The sequence below is a fragment of the Artemia franciscana genome, chromosome 13 (genome assembly GCF_032884065.1).
Source record: "Artemia franciscana chromosome 13, ASM3288406v1, whole genome shotgun sequence".
NCBI lineage: Eukaryota > Metazoa > Arthropoda > Branchiopoda > Anostraca > Artemiidae > Artemia > Artemia franciscana.
In genome coordinates this window covers 33,968,120-33,990,628 of record NC_088875.1, presented here as the reverse complement: position 1 = coordinate 33,990,628, position 22,509 = coordinate 33,968,120, and the positions used below count along the sequence as shown (strand labels likewise).

The 22,509-nt window shown below is 34.8% G+C and overlaps 1 protein-coding gene across 3 annotated transcripts in view; it reads left to right on the top strand.

Annotated features, from left to right (window-relative positions):
- LOC136034846 (tyrosine-protein kinase transmembrane receptor Ror-like) overlaps positions 1–22,509 on the top strand; it is a 75,850-nt gene that overhangs the window by 37,542 nt on the left and 15,799 nt on the right. For all 3 annotated transcript variants that reach the window (XM_065716310.1, XM_065716309.1, XM_065716308.1), the window contains 4 exons: positions 14,409–14,564; positions 16,493–16,670; positions 17,997–18,158; positions 21,959–22,071. In XM_065716310.1, the coding sequence (XP_065572382.1) occupies positions 14,409–14,564; positions 16,493–16,670; positions 17,997–18,158; positions 21,959–22,071 (609 nt within the window). The remainder of the gene's footprint in view (positions 1–14,408; positions 14,565–16,492; positions 16,671–17,996; positions 18,159–21,958; positions 22,072–22,509) is intronic.

Here is a 22,509-nt window from a genome sequence, read left to right as displayed (position 1 = left end):
ATAAAATTCTTCAAGTAGCTGTAATCTTTAAAAAATAATTTGTTATTGATTGGATGATATACTAGTGCCATCTACCCCTACAGTGCACTTCATACTTTAGGGGATTAAGTTCCCCTTTTATTGCACGAGCGTCATTTAATTTATGAAGATTCATTTTATTTTGAAAACTAAAACAGTAAGTGATCTCTTTTTCTCGAGGTGCCGCTATGCTAAAGGCAAACTTTAATGTGAAGAGTGGGAGTTAATGGGTAGTAGGCCACCGTTATATCTAAATAATCCAGGGTACAGTAATGAATACTAGCAGAAATTTTATCCACGAAGGTAAGTTTTTAGCTATGTCAGCCAAATAGTTTAGAGGCTTTTCTTTAATAAGGGTTTGACTACAATGAATCTTAAACCCTAGAAAAGTATAACTTACTTACAGTACAGTCTTCAATATCTTATGAACCTCAAATTTCAGTTGTGTGTTCGTTTTTAGTAATGCAACAGCTCAATAAATACTCCTCAATAAGTTTTGATAACAAAGAAGTGAAAAGTTTTCAAAAGCTTTTATTTCTTTAACTAAATTCTCCTCTGTAATTAGCGTTGTTTATTGGTTCATTATTTAGTTAATTCAATTCTTTAACCATCAAAAAGGTGAAACTTTCAGTGTGATTCTGGTAATTTTACCCTGTTAGCCATAGGGATTGACATATGGCTATTTATTAGCCATAAGGATCGTACCAGAACAGTTTCAAATTTATAGACCGACTGGCTGATAATGCTAGCGGATATTCATTCGGCTTTCTAATCAACTTTCAATTTTTTATCAAACCTATTCTCAGGCTGTTGTAGGCTGCAGCTAGCTTAGCTTTGCGTAAACTCAACTTTTCTTGCTAGTGGAAAAAAACTTAACATATTCTATAAGAAATTCCGCTTTTGCTGACCTAATCTATAAACTTTCAATTCAATGCACACCTTTGCAAACTTTCTCTATTGAATCAATTCCTACCAACATTATAACACAAGTTCAAAGAAGTAAAAGTTGGCTGCCTTTCGAAGATTTAATAAAAAGAAGTTTTTCAAATCAAAATAAACAGCAATGAAAAAATTTTTAATGGACAAACCTCATCTATATTGCAGCCACCCGATGGTCGTACCCTTTTCAGCACCTCGCTTTTTACGCAAAACTTTGATTTTTTATCCCAATTCATTAAAAACGGTTTCTAAAAACACAGAGTTGGTTAATCAGAAAAATAAGAAGTTTTTTTAAAAGATCTAAAGAACTTTATTCTGAAGAGCGAGGTATTAAGGATGGGACAACCCCACTCATATACGTGATGATTTCTGTTCATTTTAAGTTTAATGTTTTTGTTTACTTTAAGCTGAAAAAAACTTTTTTTTTTATATATTTAATTTATGATCATTTTTCAAGTTATGCATGGAAATCTAACTAAACCTCCACGGAAAAGTGCCTATTCCCCATTGGTTTATTCTCTAAACCACTCAATCCTGGTGTAAATTTGTCCCAGACAATTACCCTTATCTTATTTAATAATTACGTAAAATTGAATCGGTAAAGAGAAAGCAAGACAAATAAAGAAATTTTGTTTGGGAATTCTAGAAAATCCCCCAGTATAAAATTTTCCCTGAAAAGTTCACCCCCTGGAAACTTCCTTCTCCATGGAAAATCTTCCCGTGCAAAATCCCTCCAGCAAAAATTTCATCCTCCCTCCCCACCCAAAAATGGATGCATAATTCCCAATAAAAAATACTATACGTAAACAATGGGCAAATTTTTATAACTCAAAGAACTTTCCCCAAGGCTGTGAGGGGTCATGTTATCTCAAAAGACATAGATATTGGACCTTTCAACTAAGCTGAACAAAATAGCAACCTAAGAATTTTGATCGGATGATCTTTGAAAAAGAGTGGCATAGGAGGGGCCTAGCTGCCCTCCAATTTCCGGGTCACTGAAAAAGGACACTGGAACTTTTAATTTCCGTTAGAATTAGCCCTATCCCGACGCTATAGTGTCACTGGGCTGATACAATCACCCATAGGGAAAAAATAAAGAAAGAAAGAAAAAAAAAAGAAACACACACAATCCGTGATATTTCTTCTGACAAAAATACAAAATTCCATATTTTTGAAGATAGAAGCTTGAAACCTCTACAGTAAGGTTCTCTGAAGCGCTGAATCTGATGGTGTGATTTTCATTAAGATTCTATGAGTTGCAGGGGGTGCTTCCCGTTTTTTGTGACATTCGGGCAAATTTTTCTCAGTTTCGTAACCTTTGATAGGTACAACTAAGCTTAATAAAACTTATACATTTAAAATCAGCATAAAAATCTAATTCTTTTACTGTATCTATTGTTATCAAAATTCCGGCTTTTAGAGTTATGGCTACTGTTGAGCCGGGTCACACCGAGTCACGCACTGTTGGTTTCAGTACCTGTAAGTTCAGTACCTGAACTTACAGGTACTGTAAGTTCACAGGTATTGTTTGTTTCAGTACCTGTTTGTTTCAGTACCTTATGTAAATGACTAAATGTTCACATTGTTATCGATACTATTCCGGAATCTGAATTTATAAATGCAAATTGTGAAATATTAGTAATTTACTGTTATGTAAGTATTTTTACTTCTGTACTCGTACCGGGCCTCTCTTATCCCCCCCCCTCCCGTACAATAATTAGTCTGGAAAATTTACCAACAGCCTACCGAGATTCATCTAAGACTAAGTCTTGAGGTAGCTGTGTCCAACCTTCTTCTCAGCAGAATTTTGGCAAGGACCCAGAGATTGATTTAGCCAAGTATGAAGAAGAAGTAGGAAAAAAGGGGCACCTGCTAGTGTGACCCAAATGAACTTCGATTTTCTGTGGATTTTCAAGATGAGGGGGGTGAGAACCTCCATTTGATTGTTTTTTGACATGACAGTTTTAAGGAAGCACTTTTATTTCACTTTGCCGTCATTTCAGAGGACTTCAAGTCGTTATTCGTTATTTGATTTACTAGATTGTAGCCTTGTAATGTCTTTTTCATGTGACATCTTTTATGTTGTGAGATCAGAATAATCTACAGGAAATATTTGTTAGCAGTAATTTAAATAAAATAGTCAATAGTAGTCAATAGTAGTCAATAGTAGTCAAATCAAGTCTCCAGGATAGGCTAAAGCTAGGTTTCGGAGCGAGCTGAATCAGATCATTAGTAATGTCTAACGGTCAATGACCTAGTAAAAGTCAATGGCCTCTTAATATTTAAGCGCATAGACTTTACTCTCAAAAATGTCTAAACACAAAGTTTACTTGCAAAAATGTCGTAACTCGGCAACTTTTTCTAAGAATTCAATTGCCTTGAATTTCATAAGAAAAGATATTCAAGTTTTAATTTCTTTTTACTGCCTCAAAATTTAACAAAGTAACAACAGGTAAATACAACAACGGGTAAAAAGGTGAGGTTGTTTGACTTCCCTCTCTGACATGCCTTAAGGAAGAATGTGATTGGCTTACAGAAATGGGGTGATTGATGTCACAAAAATAACGCTAATGAATTATTAACACGGAGGTATGTGATACTAATCTCTCTTTTCTCTTGATCTGTGCTTTTAGGCCACCCACATCCAACACGGAGTTCAGCACGTGTTTTGCAGATTACCGTTTTGAGTGGCGTTTTCAAAGCGGGTAAATGTAGTCTTAGAACCCGTATTCAACCATACTATTCTGGCACATTACAATTTTGAGGAGCTAGTGTCCAACAGGATTGGAACTCGCAAGATGAAAACGTTTTAAGGTTTCACAGGGATGAACACGGAGAACATGAAAACGACTTTTTCAAACCCCTCAAAACACGCTTCAAATCTGGCGCATGAAAACACAACTTTGATCTAAATATGACTGCTAATCAACTTCAAACATTACTGTAATATAAAAGTTGCACATCTACATGTGAGGATACCTTTAACGTCATAATCTGTTTTCAAATAATAATTCCCTAATGTGAATTCCTTGCTAGAAACCTGAGATGCCTCTAGGAAGAAATGATGAAAGCTCAAAGCTCTTTTTTGTTTGAATTACTTTTAAATCCCGATAGAATTTGGCTGAACGAACTGAAAAGCTTATTTAATATCTTACCTACGACTGGTCTCTCGCTTTAACAACATTTTTTCAGCTTTGTAGGGGAGTGTGAACTTAGAAGATTTTCAAAGAAATGAGCTTTATTCAAGAAAATTTACATGGTTAGGGTTATTCTAGAAATTCTAGGTCATAATAATTCTGAGAGGATTTGCTTAACCTTTGACTACAATGCTTAGAAACAGTTTTTCATGCTGGTTTGGGAAAACGATAGATTCTGTTCGGAATTTAATTGTTGTTATATCAGCAGAGCTCTAACTGCGATTAAATAAAAAAAATAAAAGTTTTTTTAACTGAAAGTAAGGAGCGACATTAAAACTTAAAACAAACAGAAATTACTTCGCATATGAAAGGGGCTGCTTCCTCATCAACGCCTCGCTCTTTACACTAAAGTTTGATTCTTTCTCTCAACTCTTCTTTTTAAAACAGTAAAAAACTTTAGCGTAAAGAGCGGGGCGTTGATGAGGAAGCAGCCCCTTTCATATACGAAGTAATTTCTGTTTGTTTTAAGTTTTAATGTCACTCCTTACTTTCAGTTAAAAAAGCTTGTTTTTTTAATAAATATTACAAAGGCTTCCCCAAAATTTATAATCTTTAAACGATACATTTGGTACTAGGACTAGTTTTTAAATTCAAACAGTTTGCCCTAAAAACATTCCACCTTTGTTTTGACGTCATCAATTTTTCGGTCGATGACGTCTAACATCATTAAAGGGCCATTGAGCCCTTTGGGATATTTTTGTTTATAAATGGATGTATATTGATAATAAAAGGAACTTGAGATGGACACTATAAAAGTATCATTGCACAAAGTGACATTGTTTTCTTCTGTTGTCATACAGAGTGTCACTGCAAAAAGGGTCATCCTTTTCTTCGTCATCGGACAAAATATTACTTTTTTCGTTGGCTGTTTTGAAAATCATTATTATTCTTTTTTCAAACAGTTCGTGTTAACGAACTGTAGTAAGGAGCGACCCGGCTCAATAGTAACCAAAAGTCTAAAAAATGAAATTTTGATATCAAGAGTTACATCAAAAGAGTTTCATCAAGTTTAGTCTGACCCATCAAAAATTACGAGCCTGAGAAAATTTGCGTTATTTTAGAAAATAGGGGGAAACACCCCCTAAAAGTCATAGAATCTTAACGAAAATCACACCATCAGATTTAGCGTATCAGAGAACCGTACTGTAGAAGTTTCAAGCTCCTATCTACAAAAATGTGGAATTTTATATTTTTTGCCAGAAGACAGATCACGGATGCGTGTTTATTTGTTTTTGTTTTTGTTTTTCAGGGGTGATCGTATCGCCCAATGGTCTTAGAAAGTTGCGAGAGGGCTCATTCTAACGGAAATGAAAAGTTCTAGTGCCCTTTTTAAGTGACCAACAAAACTGAAGGGTACCTAGGCCCCCTCCCACGCTAATTATTTTCCCAAAGTCAACGGATCAAAAATTCTGAGATAGCCATTTTATTCAGCGTAGTCGAAAAACCTTATAACTATGTCTTTGGGGACGACTTACTCCCCCACAGTCCCCGTGGGAGGGGTTACAAGTTCAAAACTTTGACCAGTGCTTACATATAATAATGGTTATTGGGAAGTGTACAGGCGTTTTCAGGAGGCTTTTGTGGTTAGAGGCAGGGGTTGAGAAGAGGGGAATATGCTGGGGGAACTTTCCATCGAGGAATTTGTCATGGGGGAAGAAAATTTCCATGAAGGAAGCGCAGGATTCACTAGCATTACTTAAAAAAACAATGAAAAAGTTTTTTTTCAGCTGGAAGTAAGCAGCAGCATTAAAACTTAAAACGAACAGAAATTATTACCCATATGAGGGGCTCACCTCCTCCTAATACCGCGCTCTTTACGCCAAAGTATTTTTAGTAATTTCAACTATTTATTCTGCGGCTTTTGAGATTCAGGGGTCATTCTTAATGAATTGGGACAAAATTTAAGCTTTAGTGTAAAGAGCGAGGTACTGACGAGGGGGCGAACCCCCTCACATATGTAATAAAAACATAAGAATACAAAAGTTCTTTACGTAAGCTAATTTATGAGTTACGTATATCTTTTACTTATAAAAAGATTCGTAAAAAATTGAAAGTTTTAGTTGCCTTTTTAATTAACCGAAAATCGGAGGGCAATAAGGCTTCCTCCCGCGCTCTTTTTTCTCAAAACCATTCGATCAAAATTATGAGAAAGCCATTTAGCCAAAAAACAGAAATATACAAATTTCGTTTTAATTATTCCTCTGCGGAGAGCCAAAATCAAAACATGCATTGATTTAAAAACGTTCAGAAATTAAATAAAAAAACAAGTTTTTTAAGTGAAAGTAAGGAGCGACATTAAAACTTAAAACGAACAGAAATTACTCCGTATATGAATGGGGCTTTTCCTTCTCAACGCCCCGCTCTTTGCGCTAAAGTTTTTCACTGTTTTAAAATGTAGAGTTAAGGGAAAGAGTCAAACTTTAGCGTAAAGAGCGGGGCGTTGAGAAGGAAAAGCCCCTTTCATATACGGAGTAATTTCTGTTCGTTTTAAGTTTTAATGTCGCTCCTTACTTTCATTTAAAAAACTTGTTTTTTTTATTTAATCCGTACAAAGAGGCAGCACTTTTATCTGTTGCTGCTACAAAGTGCCATTGTTTTATTTTCAATCATCAGACAACTTTTCGTTGACTGTATATGTCACTGTGATAATGTCCATCGCTTGTGTATAATAATTCAAAAAGCTTTTCCCAAATAAAGACGTTTTTCAGAGAAAAGTAAAAAGGTACATTAAGCCAAAGACGAGAAAAAAACTAAAATAGTCATTCAAACTTGAAGTGAACCAAAATCTCTATTAATGAGTGAACGAGAGCCAAAACGGACAGAAATTGCTATGAATTATGACGTTCTGGCCTTTAGAAGGCCTAGGGGTGTTAACATTTCTCCTGTTTGAGGTAATTTCTGTTCATTCTAGGTTTTGACTTGCTTATTAATTTTCCTTTCTCTTCCTTTTGGGTCTCATTCTTTCGTCGATATTGATTTCTATTCGTTTTGAGTTTGAAATGTTATTTGACTTAATTTCTGCTTGTCTTTACTTTAATGTAGCTCTTTACTTTTTTAGGAAAACTTCTATTTTTACAATGTTTATTTTTTAATTTTTTTTTGTTTTTAATTGGAATTTTTTTTTGGTTGATAAAAGAAAAATTTGATAAGTTATACTCGGTTTTTCTGCTTAAGAGTTTAGAATTTTGCTTGCTATTTATATTTTGGAAAACTTTTTACAAAACGTTCTAAGAATAGTTACACGATAACGTTTTAAATGGATGGGGAGGGGGAATTTTATTAAAATAAATGGATTGCAAATATACATAATTTTTGGCCTTCTATTAGGCTGAACTCACTCCCATCCTGTTACAACCTTGAATGTAGACGAATATTGATAGACTATTTAATTTTAAAATCATATTGCGTTATATTTTGCTGATTTTAAAGCAGAAAAACAAGATTTTAGGCAATGTAAACCAAGAGTATTTACACCCACATACAAAGTAAATACAACCAAATTCTAAGAATCGGTACAACCTATTATTTCCGAAAATTCATTGTACCCGACAAACGTTCAATAATCCCTCAAAGTTTCAGCTGTGAATCTTAAGGCAGTAATTTGTGCCCTTAGACGTGCCTAAGATATTGCAGAAACTCAATCTCGATAACTTGGATGCACACTGTGTCCTCTAATCCAGTTCAACATCCACGTAAAACTCCCTGAATATTTGAACTTAATACCATTATTCGTTCCCAAGATATTGTGGATACACCCTTTTGGCAAAATGTATGCACACATCTTCTATTGATCCAGCTCATCACCCAACGTCCCCCTAGGTATTTCCCGAAAGTTTTTGTTTAATCTCCTTAGCCTTTTTTGCAATATTGCATATACATCCTTTTTGAAAACATGGTGTATGTAGCGTCTTTGGATTATTTATTTCAACATCTCCTTAAATTTTCTCTGAAATTTCAAGTTAATGCTCTAAGTCGTTCCTGAGATATTGTAAATGCCGTTTTGACTTCCTAGATATACTTGGCATCATTTGATCTGGTGCAATCCTCTTGAACATTTCCTGGAAGTTTCAACATAACATCCTTACCTGTTCCTGAGAAATTGCAGATATGGAATTTTGACAACCTGGAAGCACATAGTGCATTTTGATTTAGTTCAATATCTCCCTCACCATTCCCTGAAAGGTTCAACATAATGCCCGTTTCACAGCCTTGATTGACATCATTTCTTTTGATTTAGGTGAACTACTACTACTATTACTAATAGCTCACTGCAGCACCATGCCACCTGAGTCCGACACAGCTACGTACGCTCCTCCCCAATCCCGATTTATTAGAAGCCTCCCTCTTTACACCCTCACAAGAAGCTCTCATTTCCTTTAAATCTTTCTTTACGGCATCCTTCAACCCTATTTGGGGCCGAGCTACTTTTTGTTTGGCTCTAGACGGTTGGACGACAATAACTATCTTTGACAATCTGTCATCCTTCATCGGCAGAACTTGTCTTAGCCATCTCAATCTTTCTCTCATTATAGCCCTACAAAACGAGATTGAACCACATTTTTTGTACAGCTTACTGTTTGAGATACGGTCAGTCAGTTGGGCACCCTTCTCACCAAGTCATCAACAGACCAACCAACCACACTCACTCTTATCTTCTTTACCTTTCACTCACTCCTATCACTTTTCTTAAAGATGGGTTTAAATTGAGTTTTCCTAAAATTGCTAGGTACTTCCCCTTTCTCAAAAATCATATTCATCGTTTTCAGTAATTTACCTCTAATTCCATAACCACCGTATTTAAAAGGCTCATTTACCATGCATTCAGTATTTGGGCCCTATTATTTTTTTGTCCTTTTAGTAGGCTACTGCTTCTAATTCTTTCCTACAAAATAAATCATCCTTGACATCAAAAGGGTCACAGCCGTTTTCTTTCTTTTCTATATCTTTCCCTTTAACTCTATCGCGGTTTAGCACATTCTAAAAATATTCTGCCCAACTCTTTTTAGCTCTTCCCTTACCACTAATTGTTGCCCCGTTCCTATCTTTAACTGGGACAAGTCCAGATATACTACTCACTCTCAATTTATTACCATGCCAGTGCAATATTTTACTACTATGCCACCGAGCCATATCTTCCAGATCTTCAACAGTTTTATCCATGGCCTCCACAAGTTCACACCTACTTAATTCATATTTTAGTGTCCTCTCCACTTTCTTTACATTCCAATTATTTTCATTTGATCTATTACTCAAATAATTCTAGTACAATCCCCTCCTCCTCTCTATTAAATATAAAACATTTTCACTATTATTCTTAGATACGTTTCTAACTTTTTTCCCTGAGACAGCATCAGCGACTTCACAAACTATTTTCTGATAATTATTCCATACATCTTCTACGTTGTCGAATTTTAGACTCTCCGCTTTAGCATCCAACTTCTCCTTGAAATTTTCTCTCAAATTATCATCCTTTCCCCCTCAATATGCTCTGCCGGCTTCAACGTAACACTTTTAGCCGTTCCTGAGATACTGCAGACACGCCCTTGTGACAACCTGGATGCACATAGTATGTTTTCATTTAGTTCTCTGTTGACGAAAAATCACCTTCCTCCCTGACAAAAAGAGAGGTTTCCTTTCACTGATGCTTATTCTCACCAAGTGTTTGATTTTCGTAGGATTAGGGAGTCTTGGGACTGAAAAAAATGCGCCTATAGAAAATTGCATCCATAGAAAATTGCCGGAGTAAAAAAAACTTTAGAGACAGAAGATCATACCAGCAGAAAATTAAACCTAAAGAAACAGAGTAATTGCGCACTCCAAATAAAACAACTATAGAAACTTAACTATACATGAAAAAAATGACGTTTTGCGGAATGACAGGAAAAAATAAAAATCCATGTCACTTTGAAAGAAAATTTCTATGGAAGTTTATCTGATAGAATCTATAAGTATCCCTGGGGTCTCAAGAAACCGCATCATTATATTCCTTTAGAAAATTGGGAACCCCAGTTTGTAGACTTGGAACTTAGGTTAATAAAGTATTTTTTGTCACCAAACCCTTGAATGCAGCCAAGTTATTTGTAATGTGTTACTGCTTCCTAGCGAGCTTTTTAGCTATTAAATAAAAAAAATACAAGTTTTTTCTACTAAAAGTAAGGAGCAACATTAAAAATTAACACGAACAGGAGTTATTACGTATACGAGGGGGGTTGCCCCCTCCTCAATACCTTACTCTTTACGCTAAAGTTTTTTAGTACCTTCAAAAAGGCTTCTTATTGTTCTAATTAACGGACCTTGTGTTTCAGGAGTCGTTCTTAAAGAATTGGGACAAAATTTAAACTTTAGCGTAAAGAGCGAGGTGTTGAGGAGGGGGCAACCGCCCTATGTACGCAATAATTTCTGTTTGTTTTAGGTTTAAATGTTGCTCCTTACTATGAGTTGAAAAAACTTGTTTTTTTTAATTTAATTTCTGGTCGTTTTTAAATAATGCCAGGAAATCTGGCTCCACTTCCACGGAAAAATCCCTCCCAGTACTCTGGACAATTACCCTTAACATCTCCACGTGTAAAATTGATTAGGCAAAGAGGCAGCAAGAAGACAAAGAGATAAGAGGAATTTCGTATAGGAATTCTGGCAAATTCCCCCAGCGTAATATTCCCCCGAGAAACTTCCCTCCCCATGAAAAATTCATCCCATGGGAAATCTCTCCAGTAGAAAATTTGCCCCCCCCCCCCGAAAAATGTATCCATACTTCCCAATAACAAATGCTATACGTAGATAATGGGCAAATTTTATAGCTTAAAGACCTTTCCCCAGGGTCTGTGGGGGGTCATATTATCTCCAAAGGCATAGTTTTTTGGTCTTATAACTATGTTGAACAAAATGGCTATCTCAAATTTTTGGTCGGACGATTTGGAGAAAAATGGGCATGGGAGGGAGCCTAGTTGCCCTCCAATCTTTTGGTCACTTAAAAATTGGTACTAAAACTTTTAACTTCCGTGTGAATGAGCCCTCTCCCGATATTTTAGTACCATTGTTTCGGTACGATAACCCCCTGGAAGAAAGACCAAACAGAAAAAAAAAAACAAATAAACACGCATCTATGATCTTTCTTCTGGCAAAAACCATTTTTGCAGATAGGAGCTTGAACCCTCTACACTAGGATTTACTGATGCGCTGAATCTGATGGTGTGATTTTCATTAAGATTCTATGACTTTTAAGGGGTGTTTCCTCCTTTTTTGGAAAAGCAGGCACATTCTCTGAGGCTCGTAGCCTTTGATGGGTAAAACTAAACTTAATGAACCTTATATATTTGGAATCATCATAATAAGCCGATTCTTTCAATTTATCTATTGGTATCAAAATACTTTTTTTTTAGAGTTTCTGTTTCAATTCAGCCGGGTTGCTCTTTACTTACAGTTCGTTACCCCGAACTGTTTGATGAATCCTAGCTTTACAGTAATACTGAATTACTTATTCTATTCAAGCCATCCTTATTAAGATAAATATATATAAATCTAAAAAAATCACCCCCCCTAAATCCAAAGCAAATAGCATAAGACAAATGACCAAGTGGAATCTGTGCTTCAGAGACTTAAGGCCTTCACTAGGACTAAAACAGCCCAGTGCAAAAAGTAGTAAGTACAAAAAAAGTAAGTGTAAGTAGTTTTCCTGATCTTAAAGCCCTCCCCCTACGTGGGAGGAAAGGCTTATAGAGAGCTATAAAACAGAGTTAGGAAATTAGGAGGAGAGAGATTAAAGGATAGTATACTGAAGGCTTATACAGATTAGAAATACTAACACCAGCAGTTACAAAGAACTGTTTAGTCCAATTGAAAATCGAAGTAAATAATACTAAATCCACAAGGAGTTGTACTGGTGCCCAGTTTTTGAATGGTGCCATGGATAAAGGTCTGCTATCTGCAACTATATTCGTTGACATAAAAAAAGCTTTTGACACTATTTCTCATAAAATTCTATTATCTAAGCTACATAATTGCGGTGTTAAAGGACAAGCGAGTCTTCTAATTGAATGTTAGCTCAACGACAGAAAACAAATATTGGATGCAAATGGCTACATTTCAGATGATGAAAACCTATATAATGCTGTTGGGGTTCCTCAGGGGTCTATACTTGGACCACTGTTATTTCTTATCTATGTAAACGATCTCCCTCTAAGCCTAACCTGCCATAGGACTGATATGGATCTCAGTTTACTGTTTGCTGATGATACAGCCAACTTTATCTGCGACATAGATCATCAATCTCTAAAATCAAATCTCGAATTATCACTGAGAAAGATGCTTCACTGGTTCCATTGTAACAAATTGGTTGTCAGCACTTCAAAGACTCTTTTTATGTTTTTTTCAAGAACTTCTACTGCAGTACCAACGTTAAAAGAGGTTGAAGTCACATTTGGTTGTCGAGTAATAAAAATAAATCGAGTGCAAACAACTCGGTATCTTGGTGTCATTGTTGACCAGAATTTAAGCTGGAAAGCTCATATCACTAGCCTGAGGCTTAGGAAGAAACGAAGGTGTAATCCATCTTCTTAAATTTTTCCTTCCTTTTAATGCTTTAAAATCAATCTATTTTTCTCTTGTTCATTCGTATATTAATCATTGTTCGATTATTTATTTGAGTACATTTCAGTCACATATTTCCCTCATTGTCAAGTTACAAAAATAAAGCAATGAGAATCCTTAAGATGTTATTTCATTCCCCAGTTTCTCTTCCTAGTAAATCTCCAACTAAGAGTCTTTACAGTTACTTTAATATCATTCCAGTTAGACACATTTTAGCTTTTCAATGTATACTTTTCCGTGTTCGTTATCTAAAGGATCTTCAACCAGATTGTTTTAAATCATTTTTTCCAGACCCTCCCTCAGTCCGACCATATAATACTCTTTTTTCTTTAAGTGAGCTTCCTGTGCCTTTCATTGTCTCCGAACGGTCTAGATTTTTGCCTAAAAATATTATTATAAATTATTGGAACATATATGAATCTTGTTTTGATCAGAGTCTATCGCTATTAACATTAAAAACTAAAATCAAAGCTCTGCTAATTAGTAAATATTAATTTGTGAGTTGTTCCCGGCCCTTCAGCTATCGGATAAATAATGACAATAATTTTCATAAATGTTTTTTTGACACTTATTTTTGGTGTGAGATAGAGTGAGAAGTGTGATGACATTCGTTTCTTCTGGGTTTGTTTGTTTATACCATTTGTATTGTCGCCCGGCTTTCGAGCCAGTCTCCCTGCCGGGGATGTTATGTGAATAGTTTTAAAGAATAATAATATAGTATAGTTAATAAAGAATAACAAAGAACTATAATAATAATAATAAAGAATAATAATAATAATAATAATAAAGAATAATAATAAAGAACTTGGACTTGGTTCTCATTTCGACAAAAGGAAAGTATTTTGCCTTACGCTATTTATGCTAATGAATATAACTAAGGAATAACTTGTAAAAAAGAAAGAAAGAAGAAGGACAGACAGCATTATAGCCAACCTAAATACCACGAAATTGCATTGTTATCCTTGAAGGATCTGAATTTTTTTTATGCACGAATGATAAATCGTTTTAGATCTTCGGCCAAATATAAAGAAAAAAATTAAAAAATATGTAATTGTGACAAAAATATTCCTTGATTTATGTAAATTACAAAGTTTAAAATTGATATTAAATAAACAGATTTTAAATTACTTAAATTTAAGACAGATATTAGAACACAAGTCAAACAGAAAATAATTATCCAAACAGCTTTTTAGAGTTTATTCCTTCCTATATGCACGATTGAACTGGACACCTACAGTTGAAAGGTCCGGCTGAAAGTACTGCGCTGTAACAAGGTATCATTGTATTTAATTTTTCTAAGTAGCATTTCACAAACTTTTGATAGAGCAATTATAATAGCAACTTTTCCTTTCAGTTGGGGAGGATAATACAAGGAGTGTCCGGGGGCGGAGGTGCTCGATATCAGAAAATAAATAATTTTCTCGTTTGAGTAAGAAGTAGCTAGTAATTAAAAAAAAAATTAAGATTTCAGAAGGGTGGCAGGCTCCGAGGCCCTCTTCCTTCGCACGTACCTGCCAAGACTTCTTTCAAGATTTTATTACAGATTTCTTTAATCTTCAAGGTTCACTGAAAAAGGGCTGATTAGTTTCAAGTAAAAATTTATATATAATGTTGAGTGTTTTAACTGTCGTTGATTGCATGCAAGTTATTTCTTTCTATTTTTTCTAGGAAGAAGATTCCAGCGCAACGACTGACCACGATGGTTTAACTGCCGTTTTGGCAGTGTTTCTACTTTTATCTTTCGTTGCTCTATCTATTGTTGGTTCTGGTTTTTGGTTGAAAACAAGAAGAAGGAAGAAAGAAGCACAGATGTTTGTTGATACTGTAAGTTCTCAAAATTGTATTTCTTCAACAGAAATATTTTATTCTGGGACGGAGTAATTTTTAAGTATCACATCAATTTAATTTTTTTTTTCCAGACTGATCGGTGAGAACAAATGCAGAGTTTGGGGTTACGAAAACTGTGACCCGCCCCCCCCTTATATCTTGAATGGAAGAGATTTATGAAAAAGCTTCTCTAGAACAAGATGGATTCGTGTGAGGCGTAACAAGGCCAAAACCGTGACAATTCTTATACATCGATTCTGGAACCATCCTGTAAAAAAAAAAAAAAAAAAAAAATCAATACAGAATAAAAGAAAAGATGGAGAAATAGGCCATTTTAAGAACCAATGGCCCGTCCCACCGAGTACGGTTAGCGTGTTGAGCAGTGTGAGACGAAAACGAGGTCTTAAAGCAGTAGTTTTTCTTAACACAGAGCCGGCAAAATGAATTTTTGTTTTTAAAAAAGAAAGAACAACAGAAAAAATCGCGAGGAATTTAGGTGCTGGTAGGTAGAGGAAGCCAAGTCTCGTAAATTGTATTTTTTTTAAATTATTTTATAATTTGTATATTCGTTAATATTTTTTTCTTCTTCAAATCATTATTCCGTTTTGTAGGTATTTTGACTGGGTAAATTGTCCTATCCTAAAAGAAAAAGGCCTAATTAGTGTAAATGTTCAGCGTACATTGATTTTTTGCTGTACATGGCGTCGGCATCATCACTGAAAAATGACAACCAATGCTGTTTTAAAAGCTGCTTCTGTATTTGAACCGGTTAATAATATAGCCCCATCAGAGGCGCCATTTCGGCAAAATCTTGGGATGGGCATGGGGCATTTGATAGAACTTGAGACTTTTATTATGAATCTAACCTACTTTCAAAGTTTGCAATGATTAATAGCAAACAACGTAATTACCCCAAAGATCGTCAGGTAATTACGCTCTTTGGCTAATAGGCGTGCAGTTAGTTCAAATCATTTGAAAAGAATGGATTATGTTGGACATAATGGATAATTATGGCCGGAAAAGGGCCCTTTGTGGTGGAAGCTTGGGCCCCCTGGAAAATCTGGGGTGGGCATTTGCCCCCCCCCCCTTGACCCCCCCCCCCCCAATGGTGCCTCTGAGCCCCATAGCTAGCCTAAGTTCACTAAGTTCAGACCACTTCCCGCTCATCTGTAGCTTTCGCTTCCCATCTCTCTGTGGATCTTATCATCTCTTCCCATCTCACAGATCTTATCATCTGTGGTTTTCGCTTCCCGCTCATCTGTCGAAACATTTCAAATTTTTTATATAAGAAAACATTTTTTTTGTTGACTTTAAATTTCAATAGCATAAAACAAGCAAACATAATACTTTTTCCTAAAAGCACCATTAACGTTACACTCTCATTATTTGGAAATGAGCATACGATTGAAAAAAAAAATGTGATCCAACAGATAAAAAAGTTTCACAAGTTCAATATTATGCCTATTATACCGTTGATTTAACGAATCCTCAAATTTTTCTACCTTTAGCATTACATGGCTTGCAAAAAGCATATACATAGGTACATAAGTGGTAATATGCTTCGGAGGGAACCTCTGACATTTTGTAAGTGGGGTAGGTATTTTCGTCAAAAGTCTTTAAAGATAGGTTAATTGTGCAAGACATATAGAAAATAGAGGATGAGGATTTGTAAAAAATGGTTTTTTTAGGAGAATCTGAGAGCCCTCCCCTATGCACACTGCATATGAAGAACTTTTCAATACTTAATGTCATGGCGAATATGAAATATAAAGTATCCACTAGATAACCACAATAGGGTGTATGTAAATATGATAAAATCCAGCAATAAAATTAATTTTTGTGCCGTTGCTTATTTAGATACGCCTTGAATTATATTTTGGTAAACCTTAGAGTTTTAAATTTACATATTTTAATATGATTTTCAGATCACATCTGTCGATTCAGGGGCTAAAGCTGACCCACAAGGCTGTGTATTTAATCCTAGCTATGGACTTGTGGAAGAGACAGAGAATTTAAACATTTCCCAAGTGGCACGGTTGCCGCGAGAAAATTTAACACTCCTCAGCAAATTAGGTGAAGGATGTTTTGGAGTCGTTTTCAAAGGTAGTTCATCAAATTATTAATATTATTATTGAATGTAGCTATTAAAGTAGTTTTCAAATTGCTAGTTAGAAACTCACGTTACGTAGCTTGTTTGTGTAAACTTGCTGAAGTTCAGGTAAAGGTAATCAGCCAATTAGAAACCAGTTTGTATACTTGAGCTGATGGCGTGTTCTAATTCAATTTGTTCAGGTGATGTTTCCTGAGATATATGAGACAGAACCGTCTGGTAAAATTTCCTTTTATCCTAGATATTTAACTTCGCCCAAAGCATAGTAAACACCAAAAGAAGATTTAAATTATGAAAAATTTCTGCAATAACAAGATTGAGAATACAGATAGGATCAATTTTTCAGTTGGTCTATCTATCTTATTGCTATCAGGACATTTTTGTTTCGGTTTAGGTTTGAGCTACTATGTTCCCGGGAAAGGTAGTTTTAGTAACTGTTTCAGTTGGTTCATCTAATCTATTTAAAGATACAAAAAATTATCAACCCCCAACGGAGAGCAGGGCTCGTAAAGTTGAGTATATAAATAGTGGGACATACACCAACACATCCCATCATAATCATAATAATAAAAAAACAGACTATAGCTTGGTCAATCAAATAAAGAACAAAAAGCCACCACAAAGAAATGCTGAACAAGAGGTGCGTGAGAGGCCATCAGGGGATACTGAAATAAACACACACAAAAAGTATTATACACTTTATTATTTCATTATCCGCGGTGAATAAACAATATTTAATATTTACTTTTTTAACTTTAATAGGGTACTCATATTCAGCTCATATTACGATAAGACTTCATCAGCTACCTATGTCCTTCATTTTGTCAAGCTTACTAACGTTCTAATCGTTTTAATTTTTAAATGGGATACTGCTTTTCCTGGGTTCTATTTTTAATGAAGATAAAGACTAATTTTCGTAAATTTTGGTCGTTCTTCTGCAAGATGGCAACACATACATGGCTATTAGAATAAAATGTTTTTTCCCGTCATTATAAAACAGGGGTGGATTATTTGGGGGAAATTTTACGAAAATCTGCAAGACTATCCAATTTAAGTCGTAATTTAGATTCACCCTATTACAAGCATATGCAAATTAATTTACACTTAAACAGAAAAATGTAAATCAAAATATGACTCACAAACGGCTGTTAAATTTTTAAGATTACCTGATGGCTATCTGAATGATTAGAACGAAGTAAGAAATGTGCTTTTATTGTCGCTAGTTCAAACGGGCATACTCCTTCAAGACTACCGAATTTCAAGCATAATGTAGGTTTACCCAGTTAAAAGTAAATATTAAATAATTTATACTTTAATAGGAAAATTGGCATCAAAAAATGGCTGCAAAAATGTGGCTGTTAAAATTTTGAAGAGCAGGTACACAGATTCAGCGGCTGCTGATAGTATTCGACGAGAAGCACATGTAATGTCAACGTTCTCTCATCAAAATATCATCACTTTTTTGGGTTTAGTTCATCAAGGTAATATTTTCTATTTTTATTTATATTGGATTTCTATTCATTCATAAAATGAATCGAAATAAATGTATTATATCATTTAAATCTAGAAAAGAGACAAAAAAAGCTTATGAAATAAGACAAAGATTCTTTGGTTAACAAACGAGTTTAGTTTTAACGTTTTCTAAGTTTTTCAAGGGGTGTTCTCTCTCAAAAGGTCTTACACTTCAGTGACTTCGTTTATGGTTTCTGTTATTATTCATATAATTTGTACAATTTTTTTTCAAATCTGCAGCTGCCACAAAATAAATCAACTTGTGCCAATAAATGCACCGAATTTTAATTTCCAATGTCTTTTGGGGAAAATTTAATATTCCACTTTGAAAGAGCACAAAACCTATGCTTCACGAATTCAAATCTACTTGTGAAGTGTCTTATAATAAGCGATACTTAAGAGGGCAGTGATGAACTCCCTCGGAAGGATCTCTCACCTTTTACGAAAACGTTCAACGTTCTCTCAACAAAATATCATCACTTTTTGGGTTTAGTTCATCAAGGTAATATTTTCTATTTTTATTTATATTGGATTTCTATTCATTCATAAAATGAATCGAAATAAATGTATTATATCATTTAAATCTAGAAAAGAGAAGAGACAAAAAAAAGCTTATGAAATAAGACAAAGATTCTTTGGTTAACAAACGAGTTTAGTTTTAATCTTTTCTAAGTTTTTCAAGGGGTGTTCTCTCTCAAAAAGTCTTACAACTTCAGTGACTTTGTTTATGGTTTCCGTTTATTCATATAATTTGTACAATTTTTTTTCAAATCTGCATCTGCTACAAATTAAATCCACTTATGCCAATAAATACGCCGAATTATAATTTCCAATGTTTTTTGGGGAAAATTTAATATTCCACTTTGAAAGAGCACAAAACCTATACTTCACGAATTCAACTCTACTTGTCTTACAATAAGCGACACTTAAGAGGGCAGTGATGAACGCCCTTGGAAGGATCTCTCACCTTTTACGAAATAGTTCTGCTTAAGAGATCATCTTACCTAAATTCATGACTGCAGTTATGGGTTTAGCCTAACTGCAGATCCTTAAGTCAAGGTCCAAAAATCCTGCGTTAGGGAAAGAATATGATAATAATGATTTAATACAAAATGCATCTCCAAGCCTTTTATTATTCTCTTCAAAATGAAAACTAGAAAGCCCATCAAGTCCACGAAAATTATCATGCTCTTACTTGAATGAATATTATTTGGACTGTTTACTATTGATGAAGGTAGACTATTACACTTCCTGATGACCTGATTGGAGAAGGTTGGTATTTTGTTGTCTTAGAAGAAGTGTCTACCTAAATTGATGGCCCCGTACACTGGGTGCACTGAACTGTAGAACGTTGGTTTGTACAATGTTACCATAAAAGTGTCCTTTGCAGATCTTATAACCTTCAATCATGTTGCCACGATAAAAATCATAAGCCGAAATTGATAGATAGAGCCTAGAGCCTCCAGAGCCGTTCTTCATAATGAAGATGATATAAGTTGTCTGATTCACTGTCTAATTTTGCCACATTTTTGTGGAGAGTTTAAGAACTCTACAGTTTTAGAAAACGTGTGGCATAAATATTCAGGAAAACGATGTTTTTACTTGTGAAAGTCCAACTTGACAGCCATCTTATATGTCACAGAATGGCTGCCGTGAAACATAGTCTTGTCAATATCTTAGGTTCTAAATAGCCTTGAGCATTAAAAATAACTGCTAAACTACCATTCTCAGGGACCAGGAAGCTACTAGTGCCATGCACCAAACACCATATGTTCACAATTCTAATATTTTATCAATATTGGGTGTTGCAACGTTTCCCTCCAACCAACATACATTCCCTGATTTTTGAATTCTTTTTTCTTGCATGATTGCTGTTATATACCTATCCTAAATACATCGAGCAGTGTACTCTTCTTGTAAGTCGATGGCGGAGGGATAATAGTATGTACTTTTTCCAGGAACTTTTTTCTTGTTATAGAAAAATTATAATAATGGACTTCAAACGCTTGCTTGTCTTGTAAGTATGAAGCAGCAGTTCTACGGAATCCAAAAACCCCTCAGATTAGTACGTCAACAATCGTATAAAATAGAGGTGCTTACCAAACAAGTTACAAGAAAGCTAGCTGTAAACTCATTGCTGTTGCGTTATGTTTCTTGCAGAAAAGGGAGAGACTCACTTCAAGAAGTTCTGAAACACAGATCGTGATTATCATTGCTATCTTTGTCTACTAAACAAAAAATCTATAACTTATTAATTTCTGAAATCAGTATTGGTTTCAGTTAGAGGGAATCAGATTTTTTCAGTGTCATTTTCCCCTTTTTAATCACATTAGTGCTTTCATGATCATTTAATCTCCTAGAATAATTTGAATTTGAAAGTTACCACTCAAAATTTTAGGCAGGTTCGTCCACCATCATTACAGCCGTCTTGAAGAGAATAGTGTTGTGTCGGATACAGATACATGATAAAGCAACATTCAGTCAAAGGATGAGACATAATCTTTGGGGTATGCAGCTTTTTAATGGCTGTCTTGATCAAGTTATAGTTCGATTCCACTTTATAGGATTACCGTCAGACGAGGAGGGATCCAACATAAATGCCAACTTGATTATGACAATACGAAAAATTGCGCAGATACTTCTCCATATGAACTAGAGTGCTTACTGGATCTATATTAAAAGGCAAGAGGTTTGATGCTGGAAATTAACCTCAACATACGCTTAGAAAAACCATCTTTAGAAAGTTGTAGATGTGTTACTACAGTTTTTTTTTTGTGTGTAATGATGTCCATCTATTATGTTTTTGATCTCAAGTATAGCCTAAAATGCATTAGAGCTCGTAAAGAATACAAGAGGAGAGGCTGTCAGGACTCAACGACAGTTAGTAATAGCAAGAAATAAGAACAAGAACACAATATGTCTTAGAAGGCCCCATTCTGCTTCTGTGTATTTTTGCTGCTTTTTATTTTACTGCCTATTTAAACATACATTCTATACTTATGGCTCTGTTTTATTCCAAGATTGTCTCAAATCAGAAAAGGACGCAGAGGGAGAGGTAAGAAGGGCATTCAGTCGTAAGCCCCCACTGTCCGTGCCTGTCATAATCTCTGCATTGATATCTTATTAAGGCATAAAATAGACTTGCACTTGAAGTACCAAGGACATCAAATAGAAAGATCCCCCTGGACACATCTCAGGTCTATTTATACCTGAAAACCGTAATTTTCAATAATTATGCTTTTGGTCTTTTCAAAATAAGAGGTTTTTTGACAGTACCACATTTTTGTCAGTGTTTCCAAGTTGAACCGTGAAAATAAATAAGCGAAACTAATGAGTTGAATTTGACGGCGCTTTCCGTCCATAAAATACAAACATCAAAAACATGTTGATTCCAAAGACAACTGCACCTTCAAAGGAAACCTGCTCCTTCTTGAGCTATTTGGTGCCATATAGTTTTAGCTATTTTCCCCTGATTTTTCACCTACGTTTCTTTTTTTTTAAGGAGGTCTATATTTTAGAAGTATTCCAGTCTTTCCTAATTAAAAAAAAATTAAGATAATTTTTGAAGAAATTTTAAAAATTTTTGTAAGAAATTAGAAATATATACCAGTCTAAGTTCCCACCTAACATTATTCAAACAGTCATATTTCAGCTTGACTGTCCTTGATACTTTAACTTTTGATGTCAATTTCGTCATCGGGTAAATTTTATTTAGGTAATAATTACTATAAGCACTCTTAATATTTCGAAAGCTAATTCTTTGTTTCAGGCTCTGTACCCTGGCTTGTATTTGAGTTTATGGCCTATGGTGACCTTTCAAAAATACTACGTGCAGAAACCCCTCTATTGGGAGATGACAAGTCAATTGTTTCATTACAACAAGTAAGTTTTTCTCTCTATTTTTCTGAAGAAAAGATTATTTGTGCTTTATATCCTTGTGAAGCAATTGTTAATCAAGCATACTTATGTTTGTTTGCTGAGAGTCGTATCGAACTAAGAAGTCTAAACGGTTGAGTTCTGGTGATGCGGAGCGAAAAGCGAAAAAGTCCTGACAGAGTACAAAAACAAGCATATTCAAGCTGAGGACCAAATCTGAGGGAATCAGGAAGATGGGTATATTGTACTTTGTTTGTATATGGACCAGCGAACCGTCAAATACAGGGAGGAATTTTTATATATGTACAACTATTCCCAAACAATATGACTCAACAGATAATAACTGTAATTTATTTGAAAATCTTTCCACTTTCCCGAGATACTTTTTTAGAAAAGTAAAAATTTTTAAAGAATCATAAAAACATAGAAGATTAACCTTATGAA